Consider the following 20990-nt stretch of genomic DNA (forward strand, 5'->3'; position numbering starts at 1 on the left):
GACCCAAGAGGAACGAGAATGGGGAATGGCGGAAACTTCATAATGAGGAACTACATAGTTTATACGGTTTACCCAACATTGTTAGGGTCGTCAAGTCTAGGAGGCTTAGGTGGGCAGGTCACGTAGCTAGAATGGAAGAAAGTAGAAACGCTTTCAAAGTCTTGACTGGTAGACCCATAGGAAAACGACCATTAGGAAGACCTAGGCGCAGATGGGAGGACAATATTAAGATGGATCTCGCAGAGATAGGAATACAGAGTAGAAACTGGATGCAATTAGCTAAGGATAGAAGTCAGTGGAGAGCTTTTGTGAACGCGGCACTGAACCTCCGGGTCCCATAGGCCATAGAGTTAGTTAGTTTAGTATGGTTTATTATAGTATGAGATCCAGTTGAGAAGTTAAATGTATGAGATGTGGGACTTCGGTTATCGTTAATTACTGAGTGAATGAGTTTCGTATATTCTTGAATGTATACGAAACTTTAAAGTGAAGTATATATTTTATTTTTAAGATTTTAATATTTGCTGCTAAAATTACACAGGGAAAATTACTATGAAAACTTCAAATGAAGGTCACGTTTGTTCCAATCAATTGACTATTTCGGCCTTCATTCATAATTTCGCGAACGTATGCTCATTACGTTGTACTTTCTTGTAACCAGCGAAACAAACATCTGATCACGAGGGTGCTACCTCTGCAAAAGAATATGCAGAAAACCAATGCTTAATCTCAACTTTTAAATTTCACACATAGTACAGTAAATACAACCAGGACCAAGCTTATGCTTATTGTCCCAGGTTCACGATATGCTTACGCTTATTGTCCCAGGTTCGATATTTTTTCCTAGATGTATGTAGATATACTTCCCCATATAAGTAGATTGGTCAATATAAGTAAAGAAGCACATTCGGAAGAAATAAATGCGTAGTTTGAAAGAGAATGACGAAAATACTTTGTTTCCTAGTAAACAATTTTTAAGTCGTATACCACAAGCCTTTTTGCTGTTTTTGACGTTGCTCTTGTTAAAACATCTAAAGAAGTCTATAAGTTTATTTGAGGTTTACAGCTTAATTTCACAATATCCTCTTGAAAACGTAGTTCTTCTATAATTCTTTTTATGCTAGCAAAATTGTGATCACTTGAGTGCATCAGCCAATGTGTGATGAAGTTCTGTACATTGCATATTAATGTTATATCATATGGTAAATTTATGTATTATGAAACCTGCGGAAATTGCCCGTTTTCTTTTGTAAGTCTTAGATCACTTGCTCACTGGTATAGCGTAAAGACACCTCTCAAGCATAATCCACTCACCATTTTTAGCGTAAAATTTAAATCTTTTCTTTTACTCGTAGGATCTTCATTCTAGTGACAGTAACGTAAGAGAAGATTAAAAAATTTTCTAAATGAGTTACATCTGTGGCTAACTGCAGACATGTACAATTTAATTTCACACGGTTCAGCTATTTCTGTAGCTAATAGCAGATTAGGTTGATGTCAAATTTTTTGTACTTAGATGTAGTATGCAGATTGTTCGTCTTCGGTCTCTTGAATATTTATTTCCGAAAACTGCTGCACGTGACACTTTTTTAAAAGTAAAAAAGCTAGTGTGCCATCTGTCCTTTCTCTAACAAGAGAAACCACTCAGATTATAATATTTGACGTACAGTTTTAATTCTCTTCCCGTCTTTATGATACCCATTTGAATGAACGTAACTTAAAATGCCACTTAAATGAACACGCTCAACATATTAAATATTTATTTCAAACAGTTCAGCTCCCTGTATTTTATAATGTGATGTATAACATATTTCTTCAATTTTTCGGTATTCAGAGTCTAGCATTTATCTTCGCACTCCCTTTTTACTTTTAGCATAAAAAAGCAATAATGACTAGAGTGTTTCACGATGCTAATAACACTCGAGGACATTGTTTGCAAAAGTCCTGTAACAGCAGAATTTCAAACCTATTATATATTTCGATTTTTGCTAATGGCATTGCAGCAGATTGTGATAAATTCTATGTTGAGAGCACAAACATAAAAGCACTAGTAATAATGTAAGAGTAACGAAGGTGCTGTTGGGTATCCATATTACCTTAACGTTGAATTCTGGAATCATTATATCATGTATTTCAAATAACTACATAATAATAACAATAATTTACAAACTCTATGCTTCTCAAATGTATTTGTTTATTTAGAATGTATGAGATGTAGCTACGTCGCTACATATCAATATAAACAAAATTTTACTATCTCAAGGTATCAGATTATATAAAGCGCAACCTTAAAATGGAATGCTTAATGAAATCACGTATCTTGTGCAAAATTTTAAAAGTTGTTATATCGTCCCTCTGTTTCTTTCTAATCATAGTGACAGTTTCTTGTAGCTGCAATTGCAAAAGTTTCATCCGATTTTTAAATTTTCTGACACAAAGAGCAATAATGTTAGTGACAACGGATCTCTATTTTCACTTATAATAAACATTTACTCCATATAGCACAAAATAAGTATTTTGTATGTACCTGAGTTAACTCTGATATCGTATGTGTCGTGTCGGACATAAGTCTTTGACCAGATAATGGCGACTGCTTTGAAACAAATGCAGAGTGTAAGAATTAAATCTGCCATGTCTGTAGTTTCGTGTGCAGAAGATACATACTTCTGGGTCATTATCGCAGTGGGTCATGGTGAGTGGTGAGTTGTAGTGGGTCGCGTGCTGTTGACCCAGTATCGACTGTCCCACCGACTCAATGACCAACTCCAGCTGTGGCACTTTCCAGAATATCCGTACAGATTTTGAAAAAAGTTCTAAAGGATATGTAATTGTTACATTTTAGGTTAAGGTATTGCTAGTCTGCTGTTTTATTTTTGAATGGAATTACGATTCGCCATGACTTTTTCTACATATTGTTTTTGTGAGAAAACCTTAATGAGCAATAGAAAATAACCTGGTTTTCGATTCGGATTGGTCTGGGTTAACAGCTTGAAAACGAAATCACCCAATGTCCAACGCTTATGCCTGTTAGCCTAAGGAAAAGTATGATTGAAGCAGGTGGTGATGGATTAATTGGTGTAATGAGGAATTGCGAGTGTCCCGAGAAAACCCACGACCACTATTTTGTCCGTCTCAACCTTACTTGCCTTGGAAACGAAGCAGGCACCCCACCCATCTGATTGATTAGTAGGCGGGGTCTCACTTTCGATTCTCGATGGAGAACCTTTGAAATATACGATGCCCTTGGTGTATCCCTGCCCTTCCAGGTTATTGAAATTACCTGTAGAAGGAGAATAACCGAATAGAATAGAGACAAATTTCAGAGATGCTTTCAGTCCTTTTAAAATTTAATCTTGAATTCTCTGGACTGCACTATTTTATCATGACCAAAATCAGTGATTCATGGTTAATAAAACATTGCATTTGTAAACGTTTGCATTTCCTACATAGACGAGTGATTCTTCACACTTACTTAAAATAGCATTATTATGGTAGTGGCTTGAGTATTCGCTTTGTGTATTAGGGATCCGCGATTCGATTCTCCGTGGATATTCAGAAAAGAAATTATAATTTAGAATGATCATATTTCTGATTTGTAATAAAATGTAGAATTGTCGATTTCTCTCGTTCTTACAAACTAAAGTTGAAACGACTTCCTTCACAGGGAAAAAGTAATTACATGACGTCACAGTCTACAATCTCGATTTCTACTGTCTGAAAAAATCGCTTGTTTCGCAAGCGATTCATGAATAGAAACGGGTCATTTTTCAGGCCTAGTTTGAGTCATAAATTTTCCTGGAACGTCATTGTGTAATTGTTACTAAGTGTTCTTGCACTCTTACTAGAAATAATAATAATATTTTCTTTCGGCACTTACAAGAAGTTCCGTATATTCCTTCAAGAAAAATTGATAAATTAAAATTATTCCTTTTTATATATTTTGATAATATATCAATATTGCGCATACGTAATCCAATGTCTAGTATTGTAATAACCTAACTTCTGGGCCAAAGCTCTGGCCAACCCATTTTGGAAATATCTTTTACCAGCACAGATTGAGTAGGGTGAGATTGAGCAGGTTGCTTTGCGCATAGGCTTTTATGCCATTTAAAATCATAAAAAACTTACATCTAAAACTGCATTACAGTAAACATAATTACATTTTTACTCTATCGCATAATGTCCTCCTGATTGTATATAACTTCTAGACCATTTTTTGAGTGTCTATAACTTTCAGCACACCCGTTATCGCAAGGCTTTGATCAGAACATAAGAATAGCGTGAAGTATTTAATAATTAGAATGCTAAAGTGCTTTGAGGTTAAAGCTAAATACTGTACATTGGTCTACAACTAACTAACTAACTAACTCTATGGCCTATGAAACCCGGAGGTTCAATGCCGCGTTCACAAAAGCTCTCCACTGACTTCTATCCTTAGCCAATTGGATCCAGTTTCTACTTTGCATTCCTATCTCTGCGAGATCCATCTTGATATTGTCCTCCCATCTGCGCCTAGGTCTTCCTAATGGTCGTTTTCCGATTGGTCTTCCAGTCAAGACTTTAAAAGCGTTTCTACTTTCTTCCATTCTAGCTACATGACCCGCCCACCTATGCCTTCTAGACTTGACGACCCTAACAATGTTGGGTAAACCATATAACATATGTAGTTCCTCATTATGAAGTTTCCGCCATTCCCCATACGCGTTCCTCTTGGGTCCGAATATTCGTCTAAGGATCTTGTTCTCAAATACCTTCAGTCTATGTTCTTCCCTCAGAGTAAGTGACCATGTTTCGGAGCCATACAAAACAACAGGCATAATTATCATTTTGTATATTTTAAGCTTCAATTTCCTCGACATTTTCTTCAACAAGTTTTTTCTTTTTTGGTCTGTATGTGATGTATTATATAAATTGAATAGTCTTTATCATACTTTAGAAGTAAATGCAAAGAAAACTAAATACATGGAAGTGCGTCGGGACCGGAATACAGCAAATTATGGATGCGTTAAAATATTAAATAATACTTTTGATAAAGTGGATAGTTTCAAATATCTAGGAACAATATTAACGGAGGAAAATCATATTCACGGAGAATTTAAATGTCGACTAAACGCAGGGAATTCGTGATACTATTCGGTTCAAAATCTCTTGTCGTCGCGAATTCTGTCGAGGAATTTGAAACTTAAAATATACAAAACGATAATATTGCATGCTGTTCTGTATGGCTGCGAAACATGGTCGCTTACTCTGAGGGAAGAACATAGCCTGAAAGTATTTGAGAACAAGATCCTGAGACGAATATTCGGACCCAAGAGGAACGAGAATGGGGAATGGCGGAAACTTCATAACGAGGAACTACATAATTTATATGGTTTACCCAACATTGTGAGGGTTGTCAAGTCGAGGAGGCTTAGATGGGCGGGTCATGCAGCTAGAATGGAAGAAAGTAGAAACGCTTTCAAAGTCTTGACTGGAAGACCAATCGGAAAACGACCATTAGGAAGACCTAGGCGCAGATGGGAGGACAATATTAAGATCTATCTCGCAGAGATAGGAATGCAAATTAGAAACTGGATCCAATTGGCTAACGATAGAAGTCAGTGGAGAGCTTTTGTGAACGCGGCATTGAACCTCCGGGTTTCATAGGCCATAGAGAGAGAGAGAGAGAGTCTTTGTCATTCCCATAGACATTTATAGAAATATTAAATAATTTTTCGACTTTTGGAATATCGCTTAGTTTTACAGGAAAATGAATATTTTTTAGTATGGATTCTAAGTTTGACAATAGTTCATCATCTTTTGGTACTCGTTCAGGATGTGAATTTGTAGGATATAAGGCACTGTATAATCAGTATAAGAAGCATTTTCCGTCTTCATTTTTACATTAATTACTGCCTTTTTGTTTGAATCTGTTTAGGTAATTCTATGTATGATGATCCTCTGTATGGTATATATTTAACGATTGCTAGTTCAAAAAAGTTAATGTTTATAAGAGCCCAGCCAGAACTTCAAGCTTGAAACTCATCCATTCTTGTTCTTAATGCTTGTTTCATATTAGTTAGTGGTTCCTTTACATTGGTTGATTGATATATTACTCGGTTTTCAGTATTAAAATAAAACTCTTGCATTTCTTTCCTTTCTTATATTTAGAACAAACATAGATTAATTTTCAATGAGCCATGTTTTTGTAAGCTGAGTTGAATTATTAATTTTCAATGAGCCATGTTTTTGTAAGCTGAGTTGTATTCTTCTTAATATAGCTTTAGATATTGTTTTAATATTATGTTCTATTGGATCTTCTGGTTTGTATTGTGTTGTGAATCTCCATGTTTCTAATTTTGATTTAAATGTAGTATTTTGACGATTTACATCGATTGGTATTGATTCAGATTTGATTTTTGGTTCTTCAAATACTTCTTTTTTAAATGGAAACAGTTTTAAAGCTCTCTTCCTACCTAATCTCTTAGGTTTTGGTTTTTCCAATATGCCTTTTTTTAATGGGAAAGTTTTTCTAAACTTTAATCTGTTTTGCTCACCTTCATATTCTTTAATACGGTCTATGAGTTCTGTTTTTCCTTAATCGGGAATAACTTTTGGTCCCCTTTCCTTTACATAAGTTTTTTTTTAATTCCACTACTGTGTGCTTAATTAAATTCATAATTACTCTCTTCTTTTTATTATACAAAAAATAATTTTTAATCATTTTCGTTATTTAATACAACAGCTAATATTCATGTGACGTAGGAAATCTCGATGTCTATTAGCATATTGTATTAGAACATTGCTTTTATGGGAATAACCCATGAATGTTACTAATGATCTAATGAAAACTAATTCATTTTTGTTATTATTTTTTCAAATCTACCTCATCATGTTCATCACTATCATTTGTAGGCTCAAGTTCTTTGTCACTATCATTTGTGGGCTAAAGTTTTTTGTCGCTATCCCAATTTGATTCTGGTGTATATCTTTCTAATACTCCATCCTCTTTTTCTTTTAATAGCATTTCTTGTTCTTTTAATATTTGTTTTTCTAGTAGTACTGTTATGAGTTGAAGATCTTGATGAATAAGGTTAAGTTTATTCTGTATCCATTCATACTGCTTATCCATATTTATTAAATACAGAAATGAACAAAAATGAATACCTACTATCTTATTATTATAAAAAAAGGAGGTTATGGAAAGGAAAACTATCCCCCAACTTAAGCAATAATGTAGAGAGAACGGAGTACATGGTTATTCAAAGCTTAGAAAAGCAGAAATAATAGCCTTAATTAACGAGCACAGAAATAAGTCTCTAGCAACAACTGATGCAAATTCACAACAACCAAGTAAACAAGATAAAACAATGATGAATAAAGATGAGCTTATAAAAGACACGATTCAAAGGTTAAACCCTGAGCATATTGTAAACTACTTTCAGAATCCGATTTGTAGAAATATAGTTATAAATGAACTTAGTAGTCGAAAACTCAAAGAATGGAAACAAAGTTTAGAAATAAAGAACTTACCCGATAACTTTCTACATATCTTCAAAAACAAGATACATTTGTGTTGAGTTACATCAACCCATAAACTGTCACTTTCTTTTATAGAACGTTATGAAGAACACATCAATTGGGTCAGATTACCAAACAGGAGAGACTTAGTTAGATACGAAAACATTATTAATAAGTATAGTGATAAACTTTTCTGAGACAAATTGTGTGAACGAAGGTATGGTTCATGTTGTTATCATCATTTAAAACCAGATTTCGTACGAAACCATAAAGAACATACAAGACGACATATTCATTGGGAAGACTACACGTATAAATACGGTCAACAAATGAGTGAAGATTATGTTAATGAATTTAAAGAAAAAATTGATTGGCTCGTGTTTGGTGAAGAAAATAAGTGGAGAAATATTCGCAAAAACAAGCTATTGAGGTTTGCACACAATTCCAAGAATACTTACTTTGAAGCATACTCTCTTGCAAAACAGATTTGCTTAAACTTACATTCCTAAAAACCTCTAAAGACAAACTCTGTTGGGATATAGTTTCTAAAAATTGTCGCATCTCAGGAAAAGAACTAACAGCCTTCTTGAGAGAATTTGATTCTATTATCGATTTGCACGATATTACACCACTGCTAGATGAAGCACATGTGAGAAATAACAAAATATAGTTTACTGGTCAAATGTTTGTTTACAGGATAAAAGCGAAAAATTCGTTCTCGAGTTCGAAAGCAAAGATTTAGAGTAAAAACAGCATAATACGCACTTGTTGCGATAGGAAGTTCTCAGAAAACTTTCTAATGAAAATCACACGTAAGATCGATATGTTTAAATTGTTAAGAGTAAATAAGCATGTCACGAGTCCCTCAGAAACAAACTAATGCTACTCTTAACAGGTTTACATTTAATAGAGAACTCAGAAGAATGCTCAATATGCAAAGAAACAAAAACTGAATTATGCAAAATGACGTGTAAGCTTGTGTTCTGTGTTGAATATATGCTTACCTATTTAAGAATTAATAACACTTGTCCTTTCTGTAGAACAGTTATTATACTTAACAACAATAACAACAACAACAATGAATATCCTGAAGAAAATCCTGATTTTGATAATCCGTTTTTTTTTCTGTGGAAGATTGGAAATATCAACATCGAATATTGATGTTAAGTTTTTTTGAAATGATAGTCATAAAAGTTATATCGAAAGTTTTTACATAGGACTAGATGTTAACCGATAATAGAAACAATCAATTTTTTTAATTTCTTTAACCAAATCTTCTTCTGATAGGGACGTCCAAAACTCATTACCCTTACCTTTACGAATATCTAATTTTTTTTGCACTAGGTTGAATAACTTAATACTGTTAGGACCTCGAAACTTTTCGTATATTATCTCATGATCTGGATATTTTTTCTTCTGCCTCATTAAGAGGCTTATATAGACTTCTCTTTTGGCATCTGATAGCATAATAAGGGAAAGGATAGGGCAAGTTTGTTCTTCTTGTATATGATTAGGCAATTATCTTTTGAATCTTCGTCTGTATATGGTGCTGCTATTTTTTTAAGCCCTTGTTCTTAAGACAACTTTTCCGTCTTTATTTCTATTCCTTGCATTCGTGTTTGGAGTAATTCGTTGTTAACTCTATATTGCTTAAAGTCTTGGATGAAATAGTCTTCGATAATATCATAACACTTATTGTAAAAATCTTTAGATAACAAAAAGGCAACAGCTAGAAATATTTCTTGTGTACATAAGTTCCACATATGATTAAGGTTGCTTCTTTGTCTCCTCCTTTTATTAGGTATGTGGAAGAGCAATTCCTATAATTAGAGGAGTTGGTTAATTCTAGCTCATAGTATCTTATTAACACTTGTGACTTTATTTTTTAACCAATTATCAAACCTCTTACCACCATCTTGACACAACTTAGTAGCAATGAAGTATCTTGTACTCTTATCCACAATCAATTTAAAATCTCCAAAAATAGCATACCAATAAATGTCTTTAATCTGTTCGTAACAAATAACGTTTAAACTATCCATAGTACTCGTATTTATTGTTTAGAAAATATTTATTAACATTATTTCGTAACCAGCTAGTTTTACTGTATAAGGTGAGTTTTTGAAGTGGCCCGAATTCGGTCCACTTAGTTTGTTATTGTAATATTCTAATATTCTAAAATTGCACACAATTTAGTAGCATTGAAGTAACCTGTGTTCTTATCTATAATCAGTTTAAAATCACCAAAGATACCATACCAATATCTTTAGTTTGTTCGTAACATATCTCATTCAAACTTTGATCCATACTAACCTATTATGGTTATTATTCTATAAAAATAATATTTAAATTTATACTACAACATTACTTTTATCTATCCAGCTATTATGTGAATAATCAAATACTAACCATTTTACTTATGCTTTGTCACCTTTCTTTCTCAACACCTGCACTAAGTATTCATTTTTTTGTTTCGTCTTTAATAGTTCTGGTTCGTAAAATCTACCTTGCACATCCTCTTTTTCTAAAGCTTTAATTCTATACGTAGGTGCATTAGATGGTATAACTTCGCTAATAACAAATACTTCTGTTGACCAATTAGGTGTATATCCTTTTTCAAATAACCCTTTCGATTTCCTATTTGCTTATTTTTTTATTCACTTCTATAGGCTTTAAACCAATGGTTCTATGCATAGAATTATTATACTTGTTAACTAGTGTTGGTAATATTTCTATCCATTTATAATCTCCTTGTGTTGTAAATTTTTCCACATGTTTTGTTTAAGAGTTCTATTGAATCTCTCACCAACAGAAGCTTTCTTCCCCTATAGGTTGAGTAATGATTAATCTTATTTTCCTCCATCACCTTCTTAAATTTTTTATTGTAAAACTCTTTGCCTTGATCAGTTTGTAAGTTACTAGGTTTTCCCGTTCTTAATATGGATTCAAATGCTTGTGTAACATTTTTACCGCTCTTATCTTTAACAGGAACTGCAAAAGCATATTTCGAAAACACATCTATAATCGTTAGCAAATACTTATAGCCTTTGTTTAACTTGGAGATACCTTTTAACATGCCACTATGCATTTCCAAGAGATCTGCTAGCCATAAATCATCTATACCTTTAACAATAACATTTAACCTAAGATAATTCTTTCCGGAACGTTTGTGAATTTTTTCTATAATGTCTTCTCTAATACCTTTACCTTGTTCTAGTCAATCTTTCTTTTTAACGAATTACGATTTAGTAACACCACATACTGAACCAATACCTTTCTTACTATATCTTCCATTCTGTTTTTTTCTATTCTAATAGTGTTTTTCTTCCTATCTGTTGATTTCTTACACTTAACACAATACATCCTGTTTATTATATAGAAATTTAAAATTCATCATTACCTAATACTACCCTCCTAACATTATCATTATCACATGATTCGTTTTCGTATTCATCTTCATCCTCTCTTTCTACATACATAATAAGCATTAACGATTTGCCTTGTTTCAAATCAGAATTTTTGGATGGTCTAATGTTTAACTGATCATTTATATTAAAATGTAATGGAAAACTTTCAAATAGAATGTCACTTAAAAATGTGTCTATAAGTTATGAATTTAAACTTGATTCTGTATGCATTAACTACTTCTATAAAGAAATTTGTAGGCAGCAGCTAAATTATATACAAAAATGCCTGGTTTCTCAACATCATCTTTTGCCAATCGACATCGTAATTCTACAGTTTCTTTTTGTGTAAACTCTTCGTTTGCTTATTCAAGCTGCTCTAATGTTACAAGATCTTGTTTATCGATAGCATTAGATACATTAACCAATCTTTTATTCTGAAAATCAACCCAGGATGTATAATTTGACATAAAAACTTATTTTTTATTTTTAATATTAGATGTAAGTTTCAGATGTAAATATTTTATGATTTTAAATGTCATTAAAGCCTATACGCAAAGCACCCTGCCTAATCTCACCCTACTCAATCTGTGCTGGTCAAAGATATTTCCAAAATGGGTTGGCCTAGAGTTTGGCCCAGGAGTTAGGTTATTACACTACTGTCCTTTACCCAAAGAAAAGGTGTTACTTCGAAAGGGTGTTGTGATTAAGACACATCCTACTTAGGTTCTGTTCGATTTTCACATTATCCAGTAGCTGACACCTTTTTCCTATCTTTTTTTTGCATAGTATCTCATAACTCAATTTATCCTTATATAGGGTTAAAAGAATTTATTTTCATTTCCGTATCTTCAGTATGTTTTTTTACATTGCTGTAGGACGTAATATTGAGGTCTCAAATATTCAATAATAATAATAATAATAATAATAATAATAATAATAATAATAATATAGGTAACAATTTCCGTATGAGGACACAGTGTATTAAAATCTGTAAAATCGACCGTAGCGTTATCCAGAAGTTACAAAATAGTCGGGATTAGAGAGAAGTGTCAGGATCAACAGGACATACCCTCACAAACGTCCCTACAACTAGCTAAACGTTATAACGGAAATTTTCCCTAGTACTAGTTAAATGTTATAACGGAAAGTTTCGAGGCAAATTTCGTTTAGAAAGTATGAATTCTGAACTCACAAGAGCCGTAAGAAAATTTGTTTTTAAGTAGTGGTTATGCCGGCTAAGCTACAGAACACGTCGATGATGAGAATGAAAGAAATATTGAAATAAAGAAAGTATGAGGAAGCAGAACACAGAGGAAACCTATGCACACGTTGTTTGTTCAGCACAATGCATACTACGCGGGAGCTAGGTGGGACAGGTTGTACCATTAAATTTACAACACTTCAATAATAATAATAATAATAATAATAATAATAATAATAATAATAGCAATGGTATTAAAAGTTTATAGTTGCACTAAAATTCGGCAAAACTTACTTAATCGTAGGGGTTTCGAGGAAGGGGTACAGCTACTCTAATTTAAACGAAAGCTTTCTGCTAATATTTCGTGTAGAAAATATTCTACTTTACGTTTCCAGGAAAATAACTGTAATAGAAAGACCTGAATATAATTGAACACTAAAGCTTGTAATAAACTAACGTGTGGAGTTCGCAGATGTAATTATAAAAGCCTTGCTACAAAAATATATACCCAGACCATAAATCAGTGAGCTCTGAAGTACAAACTAACAAAATAATATATAAGATTCAGTCTACATAGAAATTGTTGCTTAAAGAGTGGCATATACTATTTCTAGAATCGAGATAAGACGAGAAATGTTTACGATACTTTTCGTCTCGTCTCGATTCTCATCTCCAAAGCATGACGATACAGTGAATTAGCCTTGTCCCGTCTGGAATTAAAATGTTAAGTCTCATCCCGATTTTGTTTTGTTTGTTTTTAGAATCGAGATGAGAAATTCGTCTTTTCATGGGCAACGTTACACAAAACCAATTTTTTTTTTTTATTTCTGCTTGTAATGGTATGACCTGAGCGATAATAAATTTTTAAATATTTTTCCGGATAATATTTATTATCACTAGTATTATTCCTGAAAATTTGATAGTTGAAGTGTTGAAACAAACGAGTATTTATTTATTTATTTATTTATTTATTTATTTATTTATTTATGTATTTATGACTTCTTTTGCGTGGCGAAGTTAAGGATCTGCAGCCTTCTTCGAGCACTTAACCACCTGCATACATTATATATATTTAAAAAACACACCATTATATAGAAAATATTAACAATTACAAAAGAAAAGTATTGAACCACATAAGAAAACAATATACTACTTAATTTAAAAAATGGTTAACCACTTCAAAAAACAAAAATTGAAAAATAATATTCAATAGGGGAATCAAAAATAACATGGAGAAACCAAAAATTGCATATTGCATATAGCAGTACTAGAGGTATGAATAAGCTGTACAAATTAACATAGGTTACCTATTGGTTGTGTGTTCATAAGTGGGTTATTAATAATCTGGTAAAACGAAGATGCCTCATGTGTTACCAGTGTCCTTATCTTTACTTAAGAGAAGAGAATATACCGATTTTTTTTTAATTTGGCGACTGTGGAAACGTTGTGTATTAATTGAAGTAAACTGTTCCAGAGGCGTGTAATACTTACTGTGAACGATTTTGAGTATGAATCAGAATTGTGACTGCGGATGGAGAGCAAGAAATTTTCTTGTGATCTTGTGCTTCTAGTATGAAAATCTCATAAATATAAAAATCTACGGGCTAGATACGATGGTTCTGACGTTGTAAGTATTTTGTACAATAGGGTAAGATTATGTAAATTTCTTCTTCCGACTAACGTCAGCCATGACAGTTTTTTTTATAAAAAGATGTGAGATGTTCCCTGTAAGTTATTTTGAAAATAAATCCATTGCAGGCATTTTGCACTCTTTGCAAGCGCTTTGATTGATTTTCTGTTAGATCAGAATAGACTGAGTCGTAATAGTCAAGATGTAGGAACACCAGCACCTTGACAAGTTTGATCTTCAAAGATATTGGTAAGAAAATTCATAGTCAATTTACGTATGTAGGGCACCAAATGCTCTCTTACAAACTCCATTTATTTGATCTGACCAGGAGAAATTTTGATTTATTATGACTCCGAAATTTTTGGCAGCTCTAGAGAATGGAATAACAGTATTGGACAATATTGTATTTGGGAGCTGATAGATATTAATAGAAGAAAGAATTCTTGGGGAGCCAATTAAGATGCACTGCGATTTTGTTGCATTTAATTTTAACCCATGAGCCGTAGACCAGTCGCGGATTTTCTTTAACTCAGTATTTATTTTGTCAATCGCATTATTAATATCTTGTTGGGGAAAAGAAGCATATAACTGAAAATCATCAGCGTTAATATGGTATTTACAATAGGTGAGAGATTTAGGGAGATCATTAATGTAAAGGGCAAAGAGAAGGGGACCTAGTACGCTACCCTGCGGCACTCCACTGTTGATACAATGCCATGTCGATATGTGATCCTGATTGATCACTACTCTTTGTTTACGTTCGTGAAGGTAAGAATGAAACGATTTAACCACGGATTCAGAAAAATTAAACAATAATGATAATTTCTGAACTAATATGTCAAAATCAAAGGTTTGAAATGTCTTACTATAGTCAAGTAGAGTAAGGAGCGTCAGGTTTCTTTTATAAATAGCCAACCTTATATCCTCCGTTATGTTTACTAGTACAGTGCATGTGCTATGATTACTTCGAAAACCAGATTGAAATGTATCCAATAAATTATTTGTTGTTAAGTATTCCCGAATTTGATCATTTACAATATATTCAAAAAATTTTGAAAGCTCGGGAAGGACACTGATAGGACGATAGTCTGCAATATTATCAGCGTTGTTCTTTTTTGGAAGTGGGGGGACCTTAGCGAGTTTCAATACTGTGGGAAAAGTCTCTGTTTCAAGAGAGTAATTAAAAATGTCAGTGATGGGATTAAGTACATGCAGTAGGATTTTCCTGATCATGGTTATTGAAATATCATCTGTACCAATGGCTTTACATTTAATTTTTTGGATCGCTTTTAATACATGTGCTGTACGTGAGAAGACGAGAACAGAGAGTTAATTTCCGAAGCTACAATATTATTCATTGTTTGCAGTTTCATGGAGGCTGGTACCATACAGGTTTGACAGAAAAAAGTGTTCAATTCATCTGGCGTATAGTTAACAGCATTCTTGGCTATGTTTCTCCCAACACCTAATACTTTATCCTTTTCCAAAGAACTGCTCCATTATTTTGGAATTCAAGTATTTAATAGGCAAAGCGCCGTATTGCCTTCCTTACTTCTTGAGTGCAACGGTTTCTTAACATCCTATTATTTTGAATTTCGTATTAGGATATTGTGCTATCATTGGAAGGATCACTATTTTTAACATGTCTCCTGTATGCTCGATAAGCTTTATCTCTCCGCGCCATTAACGAAGTAATTCATTGGTTTAGCATGGTGATGGGTGTTGCGAAACACGTTTCTTAACTACAGGGGCGTGTCTATCATAGAAATCTATTATTAAAAAATTATTAAAGAAGTATTCAAATATTTGAATGTAATAAAGCGTGTGTTATCGCTGGTCAACCGCCATCAACATTCCTAAAGTAAAAAAAAAAAATGCTCGACGTGTATTCGATCGAAAAAGTTCCAGATTACTCGCCAATCGCCTAGACCACTGAACTACAATCACTACGCTGTAAATGATTCGTACTGTTCGATTTAATTCTCGTACTGTGCATTTGTTTCAAAGCAGCCACGGTCAAAGACTTATGACAGCCACGGTATAAACGATGGCTCAATTTGATATATTGAAACAAACTACAGCCTCTTATTTTGAGAATAGAAAGATATGGAAACTACTCAGTGTTACTCCATTTCACATTTGTACAATATTTCATGTAATAAAAAAATTGAGTGTAATTTTATCATGAAATAAAGAGAATGATTATTTTTTTGTTGCTACTTAATCATTATCTCCATTCACATTTCCTTATTTGTTGAATTTGTTACAGGCGCGATAACGTATTACCATTCCACGGAGAAGACGACTCGTGTATTACTTTAAAGGAAACCATTTCTCATTCACATGAGGAATCTCATACTTCGATGCAGTTTGGCAAGGGGTTTCATCCATCACTTTTGTCAAGGCATATTCTAGCTCAGGAGAGTCAAAAGCGTAATACCTACCGAAAGAGTGAAAAACACTTTAGTCAAAGTACAACTTTGTCAAGCAATAACTTAGTGCACACAGGTCAAAAATCCCACAAATGCGGAGTATGTGGAATGGAATTTAGTGTATGTTCATGTTTTGCTACGCACATGTTAAATCGTACAGGAGCAAGGTTACACACATGCCAAGAGTGTGGTAAGGCATTTACTCGATGTTCATATTTGGCTAGACACATGTTAATCCACACAGGAGATAAACCTCATGCGTGCCAAGAGTGTGGTAAGGGATTTAAACGACGTTCTGATTTGGCTACACACACGTTAATCCACACAGGAGAAAAACCTCACACGTGCCAAGAGTGTGGTAAGGCATTTACTGCACGTTCAGGTTTGGCTTCACACCTGTCGATTCACACAGGAGAAAAACCTCACACGTGCCAAGAGTGTGGTAAGTCATTTACTCGACGTTCATATTTGGCTAGACACATTTTATTCCACACAGGAGAAAAACCTCACGCGTGCCAAGAGTGTGGTCAGGGATTTAGAAATCGTGCTCATTTGGCTACACACAAGTTAATCCACACACGAGAAAAGCCACACACGTGCCAAGAGTGTGATAGGGCATTTACTGCACGTTCAGGTTTGGCTAGACACATGTTAATCCACACAGGAGATAAACCTCATGCGTGCCAAGAGTGTGGTAAGGGATTTAAACGACGTTCTGATTTGGCTACACACACGTTAATCCACACAGGAGAAAAACCTCACACGTGCCAAGAGTGTGGTAAGGCATTTAATCAACGTTCCCATTTGTCTTCACACCTGTGGATTCACACAGGAGAAAAACCTCACACGTGCCAAGAGTGTGGTAAGTCATTTACTCGACGTTCATATTTGGCTAGACACATGTTATTCCACACAGGAGAAAAACCTCACGCATGCCAAGAGTGTGGTCAGGGATTTAAACATCATGCTCATTTGGCTACACACAAGTTAATCCACACAGGAGAAAAGCCACACACGTGCCAAGAGTGTGATAGGGCATTTACTGCACGTTCAGATTTGGCTAGACACATGTTAATCCACGCAGGAGAAATGTTCTACACATGCCACGAGTGTGGTAAGGGATTTAATCATCGTTCAGCTTTAGTTAATCACGTGTTAATCCACACAGGAGAAAAACCACACACGTGCCAAGAGTGTGGTAAGGGATTTAGTGCACGTTCAGATTTGGCTACACATATGTTAATCCACACAGAAGAAAAACCTCACACGTGCGAAGAGTGTGGTAGGGGATTTAATTTACGTTCACGTTTGGCTAGACACATGTTAATCCACGCAGGAAAAAGATGCTACACATGCAACGAGTGTGGTAAGGGATTTAATCATCGTTCATCTTTGGTTAGACACGTGTTTATCCACATACGAGAAAAACCACACACGTGCCAAGAGTGTGGTAAGGGATTTAGTACACGTTCAGATTTTGCTATACACACGTTAATCCACAAAGGAGAAAGATGCTACACATGCCACGAGTGTGGTAAGGCATTTTGTCGACGTTCATATTTGGCTTCACACATGTTAATCCACACAGGAGAAAAACCTTACACATGCAAAGACTGTGGTAAGTCATTTAATCGGCATTCCAGTTTGGCTTCACACATGTCAATCCACACAGTAGTAAAGCATCACACATCCCAAGACATGACATAATTTCAGCTGCTATTTTTACGCGCGTTATGAAAATCGTACAATGCCAAGTCGAGTGCTTGAGTAGAATGTTCGACAAAGGAATATCATTTGTGCGATGTTATCCCATGTTTACTGTAGTTTCATATGTAAGCCCAAGATATATTCACGAAAATGAAGAATTTTGTCACCTTGTGACAACATTTGGAAATGATTCATGGCATGTTTCAACTAAAATTGAGGACTGTTCGTATATGCTCTGCAGAAACACCAGACGAAATTTGTTTTGGATAGACTTACTTGGGCTCAAATACTCTTACACTCACCTACGAGATCATTCTGTGCTGTGCTGCCCTATTTATTTTAATACTACAAAAAATCCGCCCCTGTGGTCTTGCGGTCGTTTATCTATGTAGAGAATTGGTTGAGAAAAGGCATTCCACTCTTCCTTACCAATACTTTCAGACACGTTTCAATTACCACTAAACAGCATATTCCAGCAACTAACTAATATTCATATCAAAGTCCGTAAAATTGATTATAATGCATTGTATATTTAGATAGTATAGTTTAAACGTGGTTTTGTTCACTGCACTTTTGACCAGCATTCTTCTCTACATCACACTCGTGACATTCATTGTTCTTAACCCTACAGTGGTAGCGTGAAAGAAAATTTCATGAATGGTAACACTTTGCTTCCTGGACCCAGGACAGTACAAGAATTTCTTCCTGACGAAAATACCACCTCATAGCTTGGTATTAACAAGGATCACTGCATGGAATATTGCTGAGGTATTTCGTGTTTGTTTAGAACACATTAACCGAATTTCAAAATATTCGAAAGAAAATCCAATCATATTGCACCTCGAACACCACGAAAACTTCGTAAACATCATTGTGGTAGAGAATGATTACCAAAATAGCGTGTAATGAACATTTTAACCCGCATTGCAGTCAAACTGCATCGGGTGGATGTTTCGCTTTATGGACCTCTGAAGACCCATTACAATCGTGTGTGCAATGACTGGCTGATTAATAACCAAGGAGAAACTATTTCTCCTCATTCTATTGATGAGTATATAGGACGGGTATATGCTATGACACAATAGAATATCATATCTCGGTTTAAAAAGACTGTAATATACCCTTTCAACAGTGCTTCTTTTACAGAAGACTAATTTCTGATATCTTTAGTAAATGACCGTCCAAATCCCTCGTTGAACAGAAACGCACCGTTTCACCAGCAAAATCTATAGGCAACCTTACCACACAGAATGTTGCTGTCATATCTGAGGGTATGGACCATGGTTCATCAGAGCTTCTGCCTCAAAGCTCGCTTATATTAGCTATCCAAGAAACTACATATGTTATATTTCGCAGCAATATCTTCCACTTCGTTAGTATTCACTCAGAATATCCGTCCTTATCCGCAGGCTGCCTACCCCTCTTAATAAAACCAACCGTGAGAAAAAGAGGAGTGGTCGAACAAGAATACTAACAGCAACTCCAGGAAAGATGAAACCAAAGAAGAAGGCTTTGCACAGCAAAAGCGAAAGAGATGTCGGTATTAGAATTCATTTACAACAAGTAATAGGAAGGTTGATACGAACTCAGAGTACTCAATCGAAGACAGTATTTTCTCTCAAGAACAGTGGGTTGATATATCCTTTAGTAGTTCTGTTCGTGATGTAGGTCTATCAATGAACGAAATAGGATGGGAAAATACTAATGTCAATGTTAAAACAGTAATATTATACTTCTTAAATTTTACATCAATAATGCGTACAGTTTCTGCCAGGTTTTCCAGACCAATTACTAATGGTTGAGATCACTCAATGGTAATGGTTACTTCTTCTTTTCAAATTAAATAATATGTTTCAGAGTAACTTCCGAATTTTTTTCATGAAATGAGTAGTCTGTTTTCTTGGAATGTAAATAATTATAAAGTGGAAGTTATTATGTATATTGTTGAAATTATTAATATGTCAGGCAATGTAATTGTAAACTTAATAAAAAAAATAAGAAATATCTCAACTCTGCGCTGCACAGCATTATTAGTTTGATAGAGTTTATGGGAGTAGGTGATGGTGATGATGAACGACAAAGTAGACTGAAGAACGTGAGATAAATCGGGTTCGGGACAAACCTGAGAAGTCACACGGATAGGATGTTTATCTAGCTAAATGCCCACTTAACAAGAGCTAGGATCCAAACAGGAATCTTACATATCAGAACTGATCGGTCTACTACTGAGCCACTTCGAGAACCGGAAACATTCATGTTGGAAATGAACGTAATCCTTTCTACTCCATATCTTATCCCGAATTGCATCCAAAGCACCGAGAATTATCAAAAACCCTAAAGAAAATACGCATACTTCATATTATGTGAAATCAAATGTACATTCTAATTATCCATATTCTTCTCCACGTCCACATTTCAAAAGCCTGCAATCTTTTATCGTCCCTTTTGCTTAAGTCCATGTTTCTGCCCCATTGAGAGAAAATGTATAAAGCAATCTAAACATCTGAAAAGAAAACAGGTTCGCAATTATAGTATCGGTGTCTAAACGTATGAACAAGTACTATGACTATGGGGGGCTATCTAGAAGCAAATGTGATTAAGAGGTTTGGATAGTTTATCTATTAATGTTTACAGCGTTGAATATTAATGAAAAACGCAAGTGCAACTCTGCAAAAATTGAGTCACACACAACATATTACAGTAATGCGTAAACACAGTTAGTGATGCCCACGAGACAAGATTTGAGAATGTCTCGTCTCAAAAACGTTTCGAAGTTCTGTCTCGTCTCGAAAACCGTATATATTTTCTATTGAAATAGATCTATCTCGTCTCGAATCTTGTAACGAAAATTCTGTATCATCTCGTGCGTATCACTAAGTATAGTGTGTGAAGTAACAAAAAATCAAAATCACGAACCTTGATCCTTCAATAAATCCCAAGTTTTAATTAATCTTTAGTCTAATTTTTGAATAGATTTTACAAATGTTAAAATAACTTATTCGTATGTTTAGTTAGGACCCTCGAAAGTTTTGGATCCCTTCCGAAATAAGTTCCTGCACACGTGACTGATTATTAGATATTCATGATTGTATATACATAGTTGGACTTCCGTT

General features: G+C 34.5%; 1 protein-coding gene across 1 annotated transcript in view; it reads left to right on the forward strand.

Annotated features, from left to right (window-relative positions):
• The window catches only part of LOC145690985 (uncharacterized), a 58816-nt gene extending 40176 nt beyond the window's left edge, over positions 1-18640 (forward strand). Inside the window, exon 2 of the mRNA XM_081766460.1 lies at positions 16008-18640. Coding sequence (XP_081622586.1) covers positions 16008-17877 — 1870 coding nt within the window. The 3' untranslated portion in view covers positions 17878-18640. The remainder of the gene's footprint in view (positions 1-16007) is intronic.
• Positions 18641-20990: the final 2350 nt, after the last annotated feature.

Source organism: Thermobia domestica, chromosome 7, assembly GCF_964235325.1.
Source record: "Thermobia domestica chromosome 7, izTheDome1.hap1.1, whole genome shotgun sequence".
NCBI lineage: Eukaryota > Metazoa > Arthropoda > Insecta > Zygentoma > Lepismatidae > Thermobia > Thermobia domestica.